The sequence below is a fragment of the Parasteatoda tepidariorum genome, chromosome 7 (assembly GCF_982258835.1).
Source record: "Parasteatoda tepidariorum strain Cologne lab strain chromosome 7, Ptep-v5.0, whole genome shotgun sequence".
NCBI classification, from domain to species: Eukaryota; Metazoa; Arthropoda; class Arachnida; order Araneae; family Theridiidae; genus Parasteatoda; species Parasteatoda tepidariorum.
The window spans coordinates 47003195-47022402 of record NC_141761.1 but is presented as its reverse complement, the minus strand read 5'-3'; the positions used below and the strand labels follow the sequence as shown (position 1 = coordinate 47022402).

Sequence of the window (19208 nt, the reverse complement as noted above, 5' to 3'; positions counted from 1 at the left end):
TTGCTTAGAAATTTATTTTTAGCACAATTTATTGATTTTAATTTAAAACTGGCACAAGGATATTACAAGTTTTTAAGTTCCTTACCTAAAATAAATATATTTCTCAGAAACTTTCAAAACAAATGATGTTTTGTTACTACAATTTTTATTTTATGTATACATGCAATGAGTCTAAAATATGATCAATACAATTTGTAAAGAAATAATAGCAACCAATATTAAAAGCATTAATAAAAATAAAAATGTGTCAAAATCATTTCAAATAGTTAGGTTTAAAGAATTAGATTTCCGAAATCCTTTTTTTTTTTTTTTTAAATTGCAATTGGTCTTAAATTATTAAAAATGAAACAAAGTAAAACTCTCAGGGAATAAATTAAAGTTTGAAAAATTGTCTTATTTCTAGTTAAAACCTAATTTTACATTCGTTTTTCATTATGACCTTAGGAAGAAAATGTTGGATTTGCATCTATTATTTCTTCATAAGTAAAAAAAAAAATTATTACTTAATAACATTTTTTTTATAATAAGACATCATAGATTATATTACAACATTATAATGTCATTCAAGGCATAAATGACAATAAAATGTGCTAAGCATTATCATGCTTTAATATAAAGATACATCAATATAAATAATAACATATTACTAAACAACGAATCAAGTTTTACCTAACTAAAATGAATGTGTATTTATAATTAAGCATTTTTTAATACAAAAAAAAATAATATTTACATAAATAAGTGCAACATGTTAGCTTTAAATTTAAGAAAAATACTGTATCAAACACAAATAAAAACAAAAGAAACAATTTTATAAATTTAAGAAAATTACTTTTAAAACATGTAGAAATACAAAAAAAAAAAAAAATTTCTCCATTAAAAAAAAAAAGTCTTATTAACTTGGCACAATAAATTACTATTTTACACTTACAGCAGACTATAACACGTTCTTAAGAGGCCCCTTCCTTTAAAATTTTATTAAACTGTCGGAGAGATATAAACAATGGAGGGGGGGGGAATGTAGACGAATAAGAAAAGGGTGGATCTTTATTGCATGATCACATCCCCCCTTCACAGCTGTCAGTTAATGATATCATGTTCGATCAGGTTTTAGAACACCAGCAGCCTATGATGACATGAACATAATTCCAATTTCAAGCATTTTATTTAAATTTTTAAATAAATTAGATGGCAGTTTAAATTCCTTACAATTTCAAATAATGCTTTAAAGCGTGCTGATCTTCAACATGTGCTTTCGGCTTCGAGTATTTATTTATTTTTATTTGATACAGAGTATTTAAACATGCAAACAACTATGCATGACTGGCCTTTTAGAGAAGATTAGGCACCTGAATTACTGTGCTTTAGGTTTTTGATTATATTTTGACGAATTGGGAAGGAGATGGAATGCTTATTGTTGTTTGTAGTTCGGAACTTGTTGGCTATTTTGTATGTTTTGGTTCATTTTGAGTTTGTTTTTTTTAAATTTCACCAATGTTTTATTACAGTATATTCAGTTACTATCAATGATAATAAACTGTAAATTTTATCGTATTTAAGTGCAGCAATGAAGTTTCAATAATGGGGAAATTCACCTGGTACGAACTCGCAGAGCATGAAGGTACAGGGAACCGTCTTTTCTCCTTTCATCATTCTTGAAGAGGTTAAATGTAACTTAAATCATCTTCATTCAATTTCCCAAATAACTGTTGATTGATAATTACTCTAAACTGCAGTATCTTACAAAATATATTAAATGCAAGGTCATTCCTGGATTTATTTCAGAATTTCGTGAGAATTTTTCAACACAAGCTATAAGAATACAATTCTGCTACAACCCTTTTCAAAAAAGTAAATTTAGCTTTTTTTTTTAGAATTTTGAAAAATACATTTGATTCGATTTTTAATTAGCTCTCCTCAGTTTAAACAAAAATAAATTTGAAAAGCGCACAAATGAACAGTATTAAATTGCCTATCTGAAACTAATTTTAAAATAAGTGTATTGTTATATAATATAAAATTCTTGAAAAAAAAATTAAATAATGTTCTAAAAGTTATAAAGTGGTTCTTCTCTCAATTAAATAAACCAAAACAAATGATATTAAAGATTGTCAAAAACAAAAAACGATGTGAAAACAAAAAGTAAACTTAAAATCCAAAACTTTTAGGGAAGAGGGCTCTTAAGCTTGAAAATTGAATCTCTTCAAAACACAACTGTTTAATATTCTCTGACTAAGCTCTTCAAATATTTTTTTTCTTTAATTTAGTACAAGTAAACAAATAAAATTTTTCAAGTGCAAAGAAAAATACCTATGATTATTAATACATTTTTTGATACCAATTTTTCACAAAATAAAACAAAAATATATCTTTATAACTTATCAATGCATATGTGTACGAGACCAACGTATGTTCAAAAGCACAATTTACTTTTTATAAAAAAAGTAAATTTGAAATTCATTAAGAATACAACTGAATATGATATTCTAATTAAACACTAATAAATAAATATAGTTCATTTCAATTGTAAAAATGGAATTTCTAAGTTGAAGGTAAACTAACTGAACTATGAAACCAACAAAAATAAATAAAAGCTTTCAAGCTCAATAGGGAATAACTACACAAAATAACTTATCCCTTTGAGCATTGGTCCCAGTATTTTCAAAATTTTCAGCTGGTTGCTTTCATGCTTTGAAAAAACTGGTTTTTCCCAATGGAAAAGTTCTGTGTTGCAAGGAAGTTTCATGACCAGGGATCCATAGCCAAAAAATTTTCAATGCTCCACTTCCAGATAATAAGCTAAAACTCCACTTTCACTAAGGCTCTGGTAATTCTATATATTTATACACGCTTTTGATTTTCGGATTTTAATTTGAAATTATCAAAATAGAAAAGAGCATTAGTTATTATTAGAAGGAACTTAGTATTTCAGTCATGAGAATAAATTTTAGATAAACAGTATGATTAGTATCTCATAATTATTAGATATTAATCAGAATGAAAATAAATACTGCCAGAAAAAAACATATCAATATAAAATATATCATCCAGAAATTAAAAGTACAAAAATCTTTCATTATTTTACTTAAAAAAAAAAAAAAGAAGATTTAAATGAATATTAAAAAGAGGAAATCTAAATTTTTTCTGGAGAACAGAAAAATTCAGAGCTACAGCTCCCTGGAAGCTCTGGAGTGCTCCAGCTCCCTATTCAAGACAATTTTATACAGGAGTTCAACACTTTAAGGGTCAAAGCAAAAAAGATACACTCAAGGGCAAAATATTACTGATATGTACTATTTTAGAACAAATGTTATTTTAAGTTCAGAGAGAAAAATAATTCTTTCTATAAGAACAACCCTGCATTCTTATTATTCTTTTATAAGTTTAATTCTAATGCCTTTACAAAACAAAGAATATCATGAATAGTGGCTGATGAGTTGGAAGATGATTGTTACTCTACAGGTACAGCAGTTAATTTTTATTTTGTTTTTTTCAGCTTCAAATTCAATTTGGGCCAATAGGAATGCCTCAAAGAAGATCACAGTAGCTTAAGTTTTATCATTCCAATGCTGCGTCAAAACATACAACAGTTCCCTTTCTTTATTCAAGAGGGTCATTTGTAAATTCTGCAGCAATGATATGAGATTTATTTCCTTAATTTAAATTCTTTTTATAAACTGCTAGCTCCAAGTGGGATCGTAACCTTTCCATTCTGCAGGTGGTGCTAAATAAACTCGACGACCTTTGTAAAGGAAGCTGACAACACCTCTGTAACCAGTTCGAGGAACTCCAGACTGAAAAAATTGGAAAAAAAAATGTTACAAAATCATAAAAATAAAACTGCAGTAAAAAATCAGTTCCCTTAATAATAGTTTTTCTTATCCTTCCTTTGGTCATGCGCGATAATTAATTAATTTTTTCCGTCTAAAAGGTTGACTTTTACAACAATTTCATTTTTTTCTATTAAAAAAAAATATGTTCTTTACATTGTGGAACTCTAATTTTATTCTATCTCAAGGTCAAATAATTTTATCAGAGTAAATATAACTGATTCATACCTTACGTTATTACATAGAGAATAGTTATTCTAAATATTGGAGATAAGTATGCATTTCATTTAAACGAATTCACTCAAAACAGTAATTAAAAAAATTTAAACCATAACTTCTACCAAAAATACTAGTTCTAGTTTTTTAATGCATATAAACAAAAACAAAAAATAAAGAAAATTGTTGGACAAATGATGTATGGAAATTTCTCTGAAGTACAGAATATTAATTTACAATAGATTTCACATCTGCTACATTATCTATAATTCACAATTAAATAAAGCTTAAATACGACGCAAAAAAAAAAAAAAAAAAACAGATTTAAATCCTGGTAGCTTATTTTGGGTACAATTAGGTAGGTACTTTTATTCAGACTTCTTCTAAAAGCACCTTTTTGTTAAGTTAAAACATATTTTCGTTACTTCTTTCAACTATAGGGGTGGTTTAATATACCTGTTTAGATTTAGAAAACATAAATGATATAAAATAAGTAGACAGTTTAGTAATTTCTGATTTCTGTTAGTTAAAATGTTCCTCAAAATGACAAGTTTGCAACAATACTTTTTTATGGGCTTTTCAACTTCTGAATTGGACTTTATAGTCTATTTCAAACCCATTATACTGAGATACTGGCAGTATATTGATGGTAAAATAAAACAAAATGGAATAACAGTACAATCGAACTCAGCAATAGCAAGTCCAGATTTAATTGCATCCCATTTTTAATGAGGAAATAGTTACAAATATGGTTAGTTCAATATTAAAAAGTCAACCAAAAAAACACATAATTTGGATTTAGTAAAGAACTTTCTATAAACTTTCGGAAAATAATTTTACTAAAGTTTCGGAAAATTTCTTTGCCTTCAAAAGTGTTTTGAAAACCCTACTTAATTCAAAGTGCTCAAATATATATGTGTATTAACAATGAAGAGTTCATTGGGAAGTCATGCATCTATCTTGTCATGCATCATGGAGTTGTACAGTGGAAATAATTGAATTAGAAGTTTGTTTGTAATACCTTTAATATATAAATAACCAGGGCAATAATTTTAAAGATAATCACAAATAGCGACTAACCTTATTGGAATAACTTAGTTACCTCTTACTGCTTCAATTGCTCATGTGCCAGATTGAACTTTCTTATACAAATGTTTGCGAATTAGATAACCAATCTGCTCTTAGTTAAAGACTTGCACTTATTTTATTAAAATACACCTTGAATTAGGTAAACATTGAATGGAAACTTGATAATTTGTAAGCCATTTGCTTGAACTTAGAGAAAAGAGCTTTTTTTTTGTTGCTTAATATGAAATATTTTTCTGTTGCAATTTGATGGTTAAAAAAAATCGCAGATTAATTTGTATCCAATCTTTCCAATGTATTAAATACATTTTGGATAGAATTGAGACTGTAACAATGTCATTGTATTTAATAATAACATAAAATTGAAAATAAGAAGACAAAAATATTTGCAGCTTAGACATTTACCAGCAACAGAACTTAGCTATTTCATTCAATTTAAGCATTATTGCACATCAATGCCAAAAACCACACGGTACCATGAAAATAAAATGGTTAACTTCGATACAAGATTAGTTGTTGTTGTTGCTAATTCCCATCTGGTCTGACGGGGTCAGACCAGATCAATGAATCCGTTGATATTCAGAAAATCCGAAACCAGAATGGGAGAGGAATGAATGTCATTCCAGTCCAGCCCTAAACAGTTCAAGATGTGCTCAGGTGATGCCTGGTTTTGTTGGCATTTAGGGCAAGAGGAAAGACTTTTTGATTTGCAGAAAATGTGAGACATTTCAGGTGTCCACTGGCCAGTCGGGATAAGCAGGTGTTGGTTCGCCTGTCACCAGGGAGAGATAAAGAGAGTCCTGGTCTTTTTGCTTTATACCAGTAGTGAATAGGTGGAAGCAGCCACTTTTGTTTGTTCTGGGCCTTTTGCCTTGCAAACAGTTCAAGGTATGTAAGCTCTGAGGTGGAGGGGACTGGATGGTCTAGTCCCTTCTTTGCAAGAGTGTCAGCCAACTCGTTGCCGTGGATATCGACGAGGGACGGGATCCATTGAAAGTGGACCTCATGCTGTTGGGAAATGAGCTTTACTTTTTGTAAGATCGAAAAACTGGTTTTATCTCCAATGAGGGCCCAATTTTTGAGATGTTGAATTGAACTACGGCTGTCAGATAGTATCCAAGTATTGCCAAGGTGCCCTTCACTCAAGATTTTCTCTAGTCCCCTGTCGATTGCAATTAGTTCGCTTCGAAAGACGGAGCAGAAATCGGGGTTTCGTTGATGAAGAGTGTAGTTCTCTCGAGGTGTTTCAATAAATACCCCACTGCCAGTCTGTCTATCTATTTTACTGCCATCAGAGAATATTTTGATGTCGTTTGGAGGGATTTTATTGATGATTTCCAGGGACAATTGTCTGAGGAAGTCAGGCACACAGTCTTTCTTGTCAAGCATGGTAGGGAGGCTTTCATGGAAACTAACATTGGAAAGATCCAAGCAAGTACTAAGATTGCTATGAAGATAAAGAGGTTCAATATTTTCAGCGATTAACAGATGTGATTTAACATGACTAAAAGGACTGTTTTTCTTTAGCCTTTGATTGCAGGTCCAATTATTTAGGTAAATAGCAGTTAAATTGCCTTGGTCTAAACTGGAAAGTTTATTGTAATATTTCACTAAATTAGCTTGCCTTCTGAAGTTAAGAGGTTGCAGATCTGCTTCGTAAAGAACGATCTCTGAAGGGCAGCTACGTTTCAGTCCAGTGATGATGCAAGCGGCGCTCAGTTGAACCTTTTCCAATTTGTTTAAGTTAGATTGAGAAGCACAGCAGTAGACAGGATAGCCATATTCAAGAATTGGTCTAACAAGAGCCTGGTAGGAAGTCCTAAGAGTAGTTGCATCTGCTCCCCAATCCCTACCAGCGATACACTTAATAATATTTAGGCACTTCCTAGCCTTCGAGACAATATAATCAATATGTTTGTTACTTGTAAATTCGGGATCGAGAATGTATCCCAGGTATTTTGGGTGTTTCTCGTAGGAGAGCTTCTGGTGTTTGAGAAACAAGGATGGTTCATATTTATAAAGTCGTTTATTAGTAGTGAAGAAGGTGGTTATCGATTTGGTTGGGTTGAAGCTCAATTTGAATTCATCTGCGTACTTGGATAGGGCTTCTAATGAGTTGTTGAGTCTCGACTCAATCTCGGCAACGTCGTCACCGCTACCCCAAAGAGCAATATCATCAGCAAACATTCCGATGCGAGTCCCGAGAGAAACAGTTTTCTCAATTCCGGCCATGTACAGAGTGAATAGAATTGGACTGAGGACAGTTCCCTGGGGTACACCCTGACTGAGGTGAACTGAATTTTTAATAATTACAAGGATTAGTAAACAAGGACAAGATTAGTAAATATTATTAGATATTAACAAAAAAAAGGGTATTACAAAGGATATTAGATTATTAACGTAATCTAATATAATAACTGATATAATTAATATTGCTATAAGTTACATAATAAAAAAAAATACTTTATTTGCTAATGATAAAACAGTATAAGCATATAATTAACACACCTGAAAAAACTAAGGACGGAAGAGATATTAAAGTATTTTTTATGAAAAAATAATGATTATAAAATAAAAATATTTCTATATATTCTGTGAAATTTTTTAATTTTAGTTAACTCAAACTTTTTAAAGTTTTTTTTTTAAAGTACTTTACACTTTTTTTTTCTTTTTATTTAAATATTTTCATGCTACAAAAGAAAAGAAAAAGATATGATTTTTAAGAGGAATTGAGAAAAGGATCAACTTATAGTCAAAATGGAATTTGTGAAAAATAGAATGCCCACTAAATTCTCCTATCTAAATAACAAAACAGCTAGCATTAAAAATTATTATAAAACAGTATAAAGTGAAACATACTTAATACAGAAAATGCATAAAGGGCAATAAAATTGCAAAATATAATGTAAAATGTCCTCTGAAATGCCTCATTTAAAAAAATCAAAATTGGAATCGCTATAGCACTTAAACAACAATTGTGAAAATGTAAGATTTACTCAAATCTAACAATTACCTTAAAATCATCCATAAGGCCAAGAGCTTTCGCAGTTTTCTTAAAAACATCTTTATTTTCATAAGTTATTCGTACTGGTTCTGAATGATCTATGCTACCCCTTTGCAGCTGCGACAATGTTACTGATGGGGCACCATAAATTTCTTTAACAAAAGCAACATCATAATTATCCTACAGGAGACAAAAAAAAATTTGAAATCATTACTGTGCATAAAAACAGAATTTTCTTACATTGCAATAGACGTGAGAACTTTTATGTATCAAAATTGCGAGCATATTTTAAGAGAACAAACTATTAGCATACTTAAACAAAATAAAAAAACTCTGAACACAAAGTCGTTAAAAAACTTTCTGCTACAAATTAATTAACTCTTGTAACTAATTTCAACCGTTTTGTCGCCACCTAACTTAGACGAAATTTGTTTGAAAAAATCACTAATTTTAAGTGTCTTTGTTTTCTAACTCTATATTGATTATTGTACATACCAGCATAGATATTTTTTTTAAATTGAGCAGTTTTTTGATAATCTAAAACTGGTTGACTTACCTTGTTTTATCTTATGCTTGGCTTTCTTTGAATATGTAAAATCTAAGTCAATTAGAAAGATTTCAAGGCAAACAATATATAAATATTTTTATAACAATCATTTCTGTCCATTTAGTTTTAGATGCCTTAAAGTCAAATACAATTTCAAATGCTTTCTTTTTTTAAATAATGAGTAATAATGATAAATTTTCTATGAATAGAATTTGCATATTACACATCCCTGACCCTTTATTTAGAACAACATTAAAAATGTTCTAATTGCAATGTTACTATGCATATTTTGTAAATCAATATGCAAATTTTTCTCATTACACTTTAATCTACCTATCTATGAGAAAAAAAATCAAACACAGTACTTGAAGACAAATTTTCTTACTTTCTTTAAGTATGAGAGATCCATTTTTGAAAAAGGCACAAATTTTTCATTTAATCTAATAAACTTCAAGTGCTTCTCATAAAATAAACCACTGAAAAAAAAAGCAAAATCTTTTTCAGAAAAAACATCTTTTAAAACTTTAAAAGTACTGACATATACATATTTTTCAACAATTTAACTGTCAAGAACTAGAGATGTAACGAATATTCGGCCACTATTCAGAATTTGGCCCTTCTGCCGAATATTCAGCCAAATGTTCAGAAAAGTATTTTTTGGAAACATATTTTTTGACAGTTTTTTTCGAGAGGAGGGGGAGAGTTTGAAAAGATTTAATAAAGAATAATTTTTTTTAATAATTTAAAATCCTATTTTGTACAACACATTATTAGAAAGTTTTTACACATGTTTGTTAAGTTCTACAACTAGTTAATTTATGTTCTGAAAGACATATGGAAACGTAAAGTTTGAAAAAATTCAAACTAGATTATTTTATACTGAACCATAAGTTATGCACCGATGATTTTTTAAAAATTATGTTCAAACGAATCTATTCATCATTTTTCAAAACTTTTTTTTTCTTCGTGAACCAGTAACTTCTTTTTGGTTTGTTTTGTTTTTCTGTTCTAATTATAGTGCATCATTCTAATGGAACGTTTCGTATAGACTTTATTTTTTACTGTAATTTTTTTTTCCTGTACGGAAAGACAAATAACAGGTAACCTAGAAAAGTGTGCTTTTCAATGTTAAAGTTATGTTCAGAAGTGAGATTTTTTTTTTTTTCCTTTTCTCAGCGTTTTTACTACGACACAGCATTTTTTAAAGAGTGTTTATAATAAATCCAGGCTTCATATGCACTGGGAATATCGGGAATTGTCAGGGAAAACAAGACATTAAAAAAAAAAAAACAAGGAATTGTCGGGGAAAAACGTAATTTTGCTCCAAAATCGAGAATTTGATACGCTATCAAATTGTGAGATTTCACCATTCTGTTTTTAGCCATAATTTACTCTTGCACAATGGAGGATTTAAAAAAAAATCAGATTTTTTTCCCCGATCGACCATTATTAAGTGTATCCTCAAGATTCTATTATTCTTAAGCATTTCTGGAGTGATGTCAATTGGATGTTCGACTTGAATAACTAGAAACTTCTGCCTAGAGAGTATTAACATGCTAGGCCTTTATTTTTTTCTAATCCACTTTTGCTTATCAATCAATTTTCGTCATCCTTTCATTTTGTTTTTCTTTTTAAACTGGTATCACTCAATAAATTTTTGCAATCTTATTGGTGCTTTCTTTTCCATAATTATAATTTTTTTTTTCATCAATGCTAATGTTTGGGTTTTAATTGTTCATTGTGTTTTAATTTTTTTTAAAATTTTCTTACGTTAATTAAATGCAATGTACTTCGATTATACACAGATCATAACTTTTTCAAAAGAACTTCATACTATTTGAGGAATTGATTTTTTCTTCAAAATATCATCCAGTAAATTCCCTTTGATTTATTATCACTTTCAGTCATGTTTATTGTACTGACAATTTATTCCTTCCAATCAGAGTTGGAATAGTTAAAATCACTTGATTTCTTTTTAAATAAAAATAATTTATTAATTTTTTTTTAGAGCTGTGATTTATTTATGATTCTTATTTACATTGTAATTAAATATAAATTTTGTTCAATTTAAAAAAACTAGAATTTTGCGCAAATCTACTTGGAAAAGTTGGGGGGGGGGGGTGTTGAGAATATGAATAGAAGAACAATATTCTTTTATGTAATATCCCGTAAGAACAAGTACAGCAATTTGTAAAAGTTAAATAGAAATTTTTAATGTTTAATTTATTTTTTTTTTGGTTCAAAAATTAAAAATTATTTTTGTTTTGGTTTCTTTCTAGCTTTTTCTTTTTCAAAAACATTAGTTTTTAAACACGTTTTTATTATGATGCAGCAATTAAGAGGGTTTCAATTAAAATTTATTCTGCACTTTTTTTAAAATCCGGTTAATTAGAAAACTGAAATATTTAGATGTTAGCTAAGATATTTATGAGATGTTTCTTTCGAAAATTAAGACCAATTTTTATTTTTTCTGTTTTGCTTTTGTATGCAATCTTTTTTATGGGTATTTTTATAGAGTATATCTTTCTTAATGCTTTATGTACATTTTTTTTTTCCAGAAAATATTATTTTTGGCATTGAAGTTTTGTTTTAAGAATAATTTGGGGATTTTTTTTTCTTTCTATTTCCCTTTACCTTTTTTTCAACTTTACCACTTTTTAAATTGTTTTAATAGCGGTTACTCAGATTTTTATTTATCTAAATATCTCTAAGTATCTTAGTATTTAATTATTTTAAATAATTTTACTATATTTTTTTATCTTTACCTCATACCAATAACATAGCTAAGTTTGGATTATTTCTCAATAATGACTAAGCTTATATAAATGTAAAACTATCTTCAACTATTTATATATACATAAAATCATTATAATATTCATTAATGATTTTTTAAAACAAAAAATTATGCTATCCGGTTACCGAATATTCTGTATTCGTCCAAATCACTATTCGTTACATCCCTATCAAGAACATGTTGCATGCCATTTAAAATAATTTTTATATAAAACACTGACAACAAAAATATAATCAACTCAATTCAAAGAAAACTTTACAGGCATTAGAAAATGGTGAGAAGAAAAAACTTCCTGCTCCTCAAAGAGTAAAAAAAAATCCTCTGGGTGTCCCAAAAATAATCGATAATTGAAAAATCAAAGGATAGAAAAACAGGGAAATTCATTCTCATAAAAAATTAGTTATGAAGTTTATCAAAAGATTGTGCTGCTAAAAGGAAAAATATGAAATAATATTTCTGTTACTTGTCAGACCAATCTAATTTAAATATATTCCGAGTCAAAATAGTATTTTACATTTTGACAAAAATAATTAATTTTATTTTACAAGGAACAAATTAATTTTTAAAGGGAGAAAAAAACACTTTCATACATTTTTATAGAATATTAAAAAATATTCATTTTGCAAAGAATATGAAAAATTAAAGATGACAGAAAATTGTTCATTGTTTCTTGCCCAAACAGTTAACTCAAGCAGAAGTTTCCAAATGTACACCACAGAACTCTAAGGTTCCAGCAGTTCCACAGAACTTAAGGGGTTCGTGGAATATCATTTGGAAAAGTTTAAGTTAGAGAATTAGGATTTATAACCAATTTCTTTTTTTTTTTTTAATAATTTTGAAATCTGAAATTTTACTTAGATTTAAACAATAATCGATTTTTTATTTAATATTTTGGTTGACTAGAAATTATATTTATGAAATAAAATGCCAATGGGTAAGAAATGAGAATTTTTTTTTAAAATCTTTTTAACAGCATTGTATTAAAAAGGATATGCATTTATAAAAAATTGCATTAGTATTTTCAATTGCACTTTTCAATTCAAAATAAAATAACTAAATTTGTTAATAAAGAAAAATGTCTTTTTAATTACTATTTGTAATGATAACATAGTTCTTTTTAGATTTTTTTGTGAAAAACCATAACTCTGCTTATTTTAATCATTTTCAGATTATGCATATAGACAAAAAACAAATTTATAACTAAACTAAATTTCAGACAACAAATTTAAATGTGGGACATGAAATCTAATTTAACATTACTAATAATGAAAGGATGAAAAAATTCAGGCATGTGGTAGATTCCTCTTATTTTATAATCGCTCTTGAACAGCTGACCCAATTTAGAGTTTACGACAACCAATGTTCAACCTCGTATCCTTGTATTTTTTAACCCAATCCAGAAGACAAGAGATGCAGTATGAATAATTGAACAAAGTATTGAGAGAAATTCGCCTTCGTGGAGGAATTTTTGATGGAACTAACTCTCATTTGTGTGACATGGAGAGGAAAACCATGAAAACCTTCTACAGTAAGCTTAACAAAAAGGTCCATCGGGTGCAGAGATTTTTTTTAACCCTAATTTTTGATAGCCAGTAAAATTTTATGAGATTAAAATTTGACAAACTTTTGCCTTAAATGGCAGTTTTTTCCCTCCCATTCAATTAGGCTCGTTTTTAACAGATAAATAATGAATGTATAGAAATCCATAAGATTTTCATACTTGCTAACACCCACTTTCCCAAATGTTTTAGTGCGTGAAATCTCTGGGCGGATACAAGCTCGTTCTCGTCTTTGTGCAGGCTGACGAATCCAATCATCCCAAAATCTGTTTCAAAAAAGAAAGAGAACACATATCATTAAATATATATTTGAATAAAATTTGCAAAGGTTAAATGTTGTGACAAAATCATTAAACTATAATCTTTTGCTATAAAGAGTAAAGAATTACAGTTTTATTATAGCTAGATTCAAAAGGAATTAATAGAAATATTCAAGAAGTGTGTATGATATACAAAACTGAGTACTAACGCTTTAGGCCACTTAGGAGCCAGCTCCGCCCAAAGGGATTTTGTTAACATCCATCCTAATCCAGGAAAAAAGTCTGATCTGTACAATAATTCTGAAAGAAAATGGAGCGTCTTTGAAAATCTGAATGAGCATAAAGAAAAAATAGCAAACAAATAAAATTACATTATAAATAAAAATATTCAAGTTCTATATGTACTATCTTAAGGTTTAAAAGCAATATCTTCAATACTTTATTATGTAAAAAAGGTGAGACAGCAGTATAATAAATATTTCATACAAAGTTTGAAATCCAGTATCTGCTTAATGTGGTAAAAATAAATATAGAGAAGAAAAAAACTGATGAACTTTCCCTAAAAGAAGCATCTACAAAATACTGTTACAAATATTCAGGGGTAGCAGCAAAGTTTTTTAAAATTTTAGGGTAATTTGAGGAACTTTTTTCAAAAAATTTTAGGTAAATTTTAGGGGTAATATATGATTTTGCTAGGATAAACACAGATCACATGGTAGTTTATTACATAACAGAAGATTATTACAATTCATCCACACATATCATAAATAATTTCAAGCCATAAAATAAAGCTCTGAAATTTATTAAGTCAAGAATGAAATCTCTAAAGTGTAAAAATGAAATTTCAACTTTACATATTACCTATCAGAAATTAAGTGCATAATTCAGGAACAGGCAAAAGTGAGAATAAATCAAGAGAAAAAATAAATTAACACCAACTTGGATTTTTATTTAATTTTTACCTTCTTAATCAAAACTAGAAGTTAGAGAAAAACAAATTAATCATGCTTGTGAGATTCTTTTACTGCCCTCAATAGTGTTGTGGTGATCTTCAACACTCCTCCATAATTTCGAATGGTATCTTTGATTAGTCTAAGAGACATAATAGTATTCTCATGGTGACTCACATTAAGCATTGCTTTATTTATCGAAAAACCTCTCTCAGGATCAGAATTCCCATGTGGCAAAATTAAAACAGTTTTAATTAATGTAGTTAAATTCTTATATTTTTGATTATTGCTTTTTTATTTATATTTAGCCTATAACTCTAATTTTTTAGGAACACCAACAAAATTTTATCAGATTTTTAGGAATTTTAGGGTTTGCACATACTTTTAGGAATTTGATGAATTTTAGGGGGAATGCGACCCCTGAATATTGAATCATTTTGTTATACAGATATTAAATAGAAAATGATAAATACACAATATGATTATGATGAACGCTATAAATGGATGTTTACCTTAAAAAAAAAATATTCAAATCAACCACCATATTTATCGATTACTAAAGATTATTTCTTACGTCATTGTCCAACAACGGCACAAACCATTTTAAGAGGTAATTTGTCCCATTCACGCAATCAAAAAGCTCCGAGAGTGTCCAAACTTCTGTGCTGCTTAGCATTAACTTTAGATTCCAGAATACCCTAAACACAATAGTCTAAAGGATTAAGATCTGGTGAAGAAGGGGACCAATCTTCTTGCTTAATAAATTTCGAACAATTCACATGAAACCAAGCCAATCAAAAAGCTCCGAGAGTGTCCAAACTTCTGTGCTGCTTAGCATTAACTTTAGATTCCAGAATACCCTAAACACAATAGTCTAAAGGATTAAGATCTGGTGAAGAAGGGGACCAATCTTCTTGCTTAATAAATTTCAAACAATTCACATGAAACCAAGCCTGTGTTGAACAACAATTTCACACTATTCAACTATTTATACTATCAAACTGTTTCAAACTATTTGTTTAAACTATCCATATTTTGTAAGAATAAATTTTTACGTTTTGCACAATTCAAAACTTTTCACAAGTTTGCAATTTCTTAGATAAAAATTAGGAGTATGTATATACAATTTACTAACGTACATGCATATATAATGCAACATCATACAAACATTTTTGTACATAGATGTGTGCGTACATACATAGAAACATATGATACACATACAAACCAATATGTCTGTACATGGATTTTATATGCATAAATATATACATATATCTTATGAATAAAATAGTTCTTACATGCATGTACATTAGTACATATAATATATAAATGTGTCCATCTACGTTAGTACATATAATGAATAAAATACAAGAAATATATGTATTTACAATGTATGTACATACATTATGTGTACGTAAGCCAAACTCTTTACTTATCAACTCTATGTTTTTTCAAAGACCGAGATACAAAACATCATTTGCTCTTAAACGTCTTATGTAAGGAATTTAATTATAAAACTATGATAAGTATGAATACTTATTTTTATGTTATTTTTAACATTATTATTTTATAAGTTCTTATACTTAGTTGTACAAAAAAGTAGTTTATAACAGTTAAGTTATTTATGTTCATTTTAAAATTTAATTCAAATATCTATAAAACTCAATATCTTATCGTTTTTGAAATCAAACGATAATCTTATTTTAAATTCCTAAATATAATTTTAACTTAAGAAATTAAACCCTTTTTTCTCAGTGTGTAAACCATTCATTATATAAGTAAATTTCTTCAAAAATGAATAAATCTTTATTCATTATTCAGGAAGATTTTGAATAATTATTCATCATTCTTTATACATTATTCTGAATGACAAATGCCCATCTCTGCTTAGAAGTTATATTTAATTCAACTACAGCCATCTATAGTGTTGTATTGGCACTTTTCGGATTTGGGAGGGTAATTACACATAAGTAAGGGACACATACAAAATAATGTATAGAACAAAATATACAAATTCTTTTAAGAATTTATATAAGTAGACACTCCAACTGTATCACAATATGTATGCATTTGTCTCTGTAACACCTTACTATAGAAAAACTACTTAGAAAATTCAGAAACATGGGACAATAACGACATTTTGCCCGTATTTTATTTATTTAAAAATTTATTTTAAATTCAAAATGAGCTGGAGCATATTTTATTTACTCCTTGTGAGTAATTTAAGCAAAATATGCCCTTAAATAATGAGAATATATATTTTAATGAGAAATATTGCTTAAGGACACAAAAATTAACGAATTGAGAAATTAATCCTGATGAAGCATACATGTCGGTGAACCACGGACCAATTTATTTTCTTCCCTTCAAAAGAAAACTTTCTTTGCTGCTCTTAGAAAATCTGCTACTCAAGAGGCTACAAAAGAATGCAGCATTTATTGACCACACTTCTACCATTCAATCTGCTATTGTGAACTGTCATCATATAAATCAAAAATATATCAATAACTTATTCAATTTTTATAACTTAACTAGAAATAGATAGAATATTTTAAAATTATTAATAGAAAATTGTTAATATAGTAAACCTGGTTCAAAAGCCACCAGACTATCTTTCCCGTTATCATTCCAGGCTGAGACACACCAAAGGGTAGGATCATTATTTAAAATAGGATACGAAGCCAGGAAATACTCAAAGAAATCTGGAGCAATATCTAAATCATCTATAAGATAAAAATGAATTTAGTACTAATTAATTTTTTCTAATTAATATAAGCGAGTACATTGAAAATTAATAAGATAATAATAAGAAAAATAATAGGTAGATCGATAAATAATACGATAAGTTTTCTGAGGTTTCTTGTTAAGGCTCTAAAGCAACTACAAAGCAAGCAGAAAATTCTTAAAGCCTCATATTTCAACACAACAGTTTTTTGGTTTAAAATTTCCCCCAAAACTATAGTGTTTTTTAGTTACAACAACTATTTTCAAATATTTTCGGAAAATAAAGTTTGCATATTGTTAAAATTTTTTGATAGTTTCTTCAAAAACAATGAAAAAAATTCCTTTGAGTCTACACTATTCTTGAACAAACTAGCATGGAAAACAAATTATACTGAAAATAATGAGAAATTATAAAACTAAATTTAAGGTCTCACTAATAAACTTTAGGAATTTAAACTAATAAGTAAACAAATTAAAATATTCTTTTTCTTTTAGATTTTTTTTATCTTTAGACTTTTTCTTCTTTTTTACATAGATATGGCATAAGGAATCAAAAATATGTTAAAATAAACTTTAATAAATTTATATTTTAATGATGACTTACTTTTACATCTTTCTTACGGCTTATTTGTCCAATTAATTATTTTGTAATTACGAAACAAAATCTAAAAATAGTCAGGAAGTCAAGTAGCCTAATTTCCTTCAGTTAATAAAGAAAACACAGAAGAAACATTTTCATCCCTTTAACTAACCATAAATGACAATCTTCCTTTCTCCTAATGCATGCTATCAATGATCTTAGATGTTTTAGATACTTTTAAACAGAATGCTGATGAAAACATACCAAAATGGTATTTTAATGTCTTCTTTGAGTCTTTTAATGAACTTCTTTAAAAGATTTGAAACTTTATGAATTGGAAGTAAATTCCATGAGATAGACACTTCATGGAACAATCTGTAGAGCTGAATATTTTTAATTACACAGACGTGAACAAAAAAAAAAGGTAATAGGAAATTAATTGAACATTTTTAGAAACTAAATGGTTATATAGTTTTGCTATGGAAGGAAACTTTTTATCTCAGTCTGTAGTTTTTTTTTTTAATTCTGAATTGTTTTCATACATAGATGATTACTTCTGTTCAGTTTAATGAAGAAAAAAAGAACATTAAATAACAGACTTTCATTTTTATACAAAAAAATAGGGTTCATTAAATTTAATGGGAGGAAGGAAAAATACATTGTATGTATTTTTTTCTCATCAATATATAATGTCGATACAATCTATGGCAATGTAAGAATAAATGCTGAGAAAGAGATCAACTACAAAACAATGTGAGTTAAAGACAAACTCTTACAGAATGGACGAATCAAACAGAGATTACTGAAACACGTGATTAGAGTCTTGCATGTCGTAATAAATATTATCATATTGAAAATAATGGTATTTCAAAATCTTTGAAAGAATAAAGTAACAATAACTACTGCAAATTTGATTAAACTTCAAGTCAAAAAGTCAAGAATCAAATGCACTGTTGCAATATCACAAATCATAATAATAATGTAAATAAAAATATCAGGTTAAAAATATGGATGCATATAAAGAATATCAGATTTTAAAAAACACATTTGAAAATCAATAGCAAATAAAACAATGGCCATACCAAAAAATCAATGGTTAAAATGATATAATTGTAACATTAAAAGGTCAAATAAGCTATCATACAAAAAATATCAGGATTAAAAGAAAAGCAAGAAAATTTCTAGCAATAATTGCAAGAACCAAATTATCGAAACTCTGCATGGATAATTGATGGTATCAGAACAAATCAAACGTGCCAAGAAGTTATTAATAAAGTCAGTGCTAATTTCCATGTCATAATATTACATTAAAAATATTTGAATTTTATTAACTTGATTCAATTCTATTTCAATCTTCTTTTTTTTTCATAGTTTTACGGAAAAATAAATATTTTAGTAAAACGACAAATTTTTGTTTACCATAAAAAAATTTGAAGCAATTGTTTTTAAAAATTAGATCGAAAATTTCTTCAAGGCTGCCTGAATTTCCTCCAAACCTTGTTCACGTGATCGGATGTATTCTGTCTCCTGCATAATGCTTTTTTACACAGGCACCATCTCCAACGACACAGCTGTGTACAAATTTATTGAATTGGTATTCTAAGAATCAGCATTTTACAGATAAACTGCTTTTGTTTTTTCCCAAAAAGTGCAAGTGAAAA

At 28.1% G+C, this 19208-nt stretch overlaps 1 protein-coding gene and 1 pseudogene across 2 annotated transcripts in view; both read right to left on the bottom strand.

Moving 5' to 3' along the window:
• Positions 1–425: 425 nt before the first annotated feature.
• Positions 426–19208, bottom strand: part of LOC107439807 (alpha-1,3-mannosyl-glycoprotein 2-beta-N-acetylglucosaminyltransferase) — a 30438-nt gene continuing 11655 nt past the window's right edge. The window contains exons 7-12 of one of the 2 annotated variants that reach the window (XM_016052517.5): positions 16832–16966; positions 13506–13596; positions 13198–13302; positions 9069–9159; positions 8146–8316; positions 426–3794 (exon numbers count right to left, since the gene is read on the bottom strand). In XM_016052517.5, the coding sequence (XP_015908003.1) occupies positions 3681–3794; positions 8146–8316; positions 9069–9159; positions 13198–13302; positions 13506–13596; positions 16832–16966 (707 nt within the window). In that variant the 3' untranslated portion in view covers positions 426–3680. The remainder of the gene's footprint in view (positions 3795–8145; positions 8317–9068; positions 9160–13197; positions 13303–13505; positions 13597–16831; positions 16967–19208) is intronic. The other variant, XM_043042256.3, reaches the window with a different exon arrangement.
• Positions 5587–7483, bottom strand: LOC147807121 (uncharacterized; annotated as a pseudogene).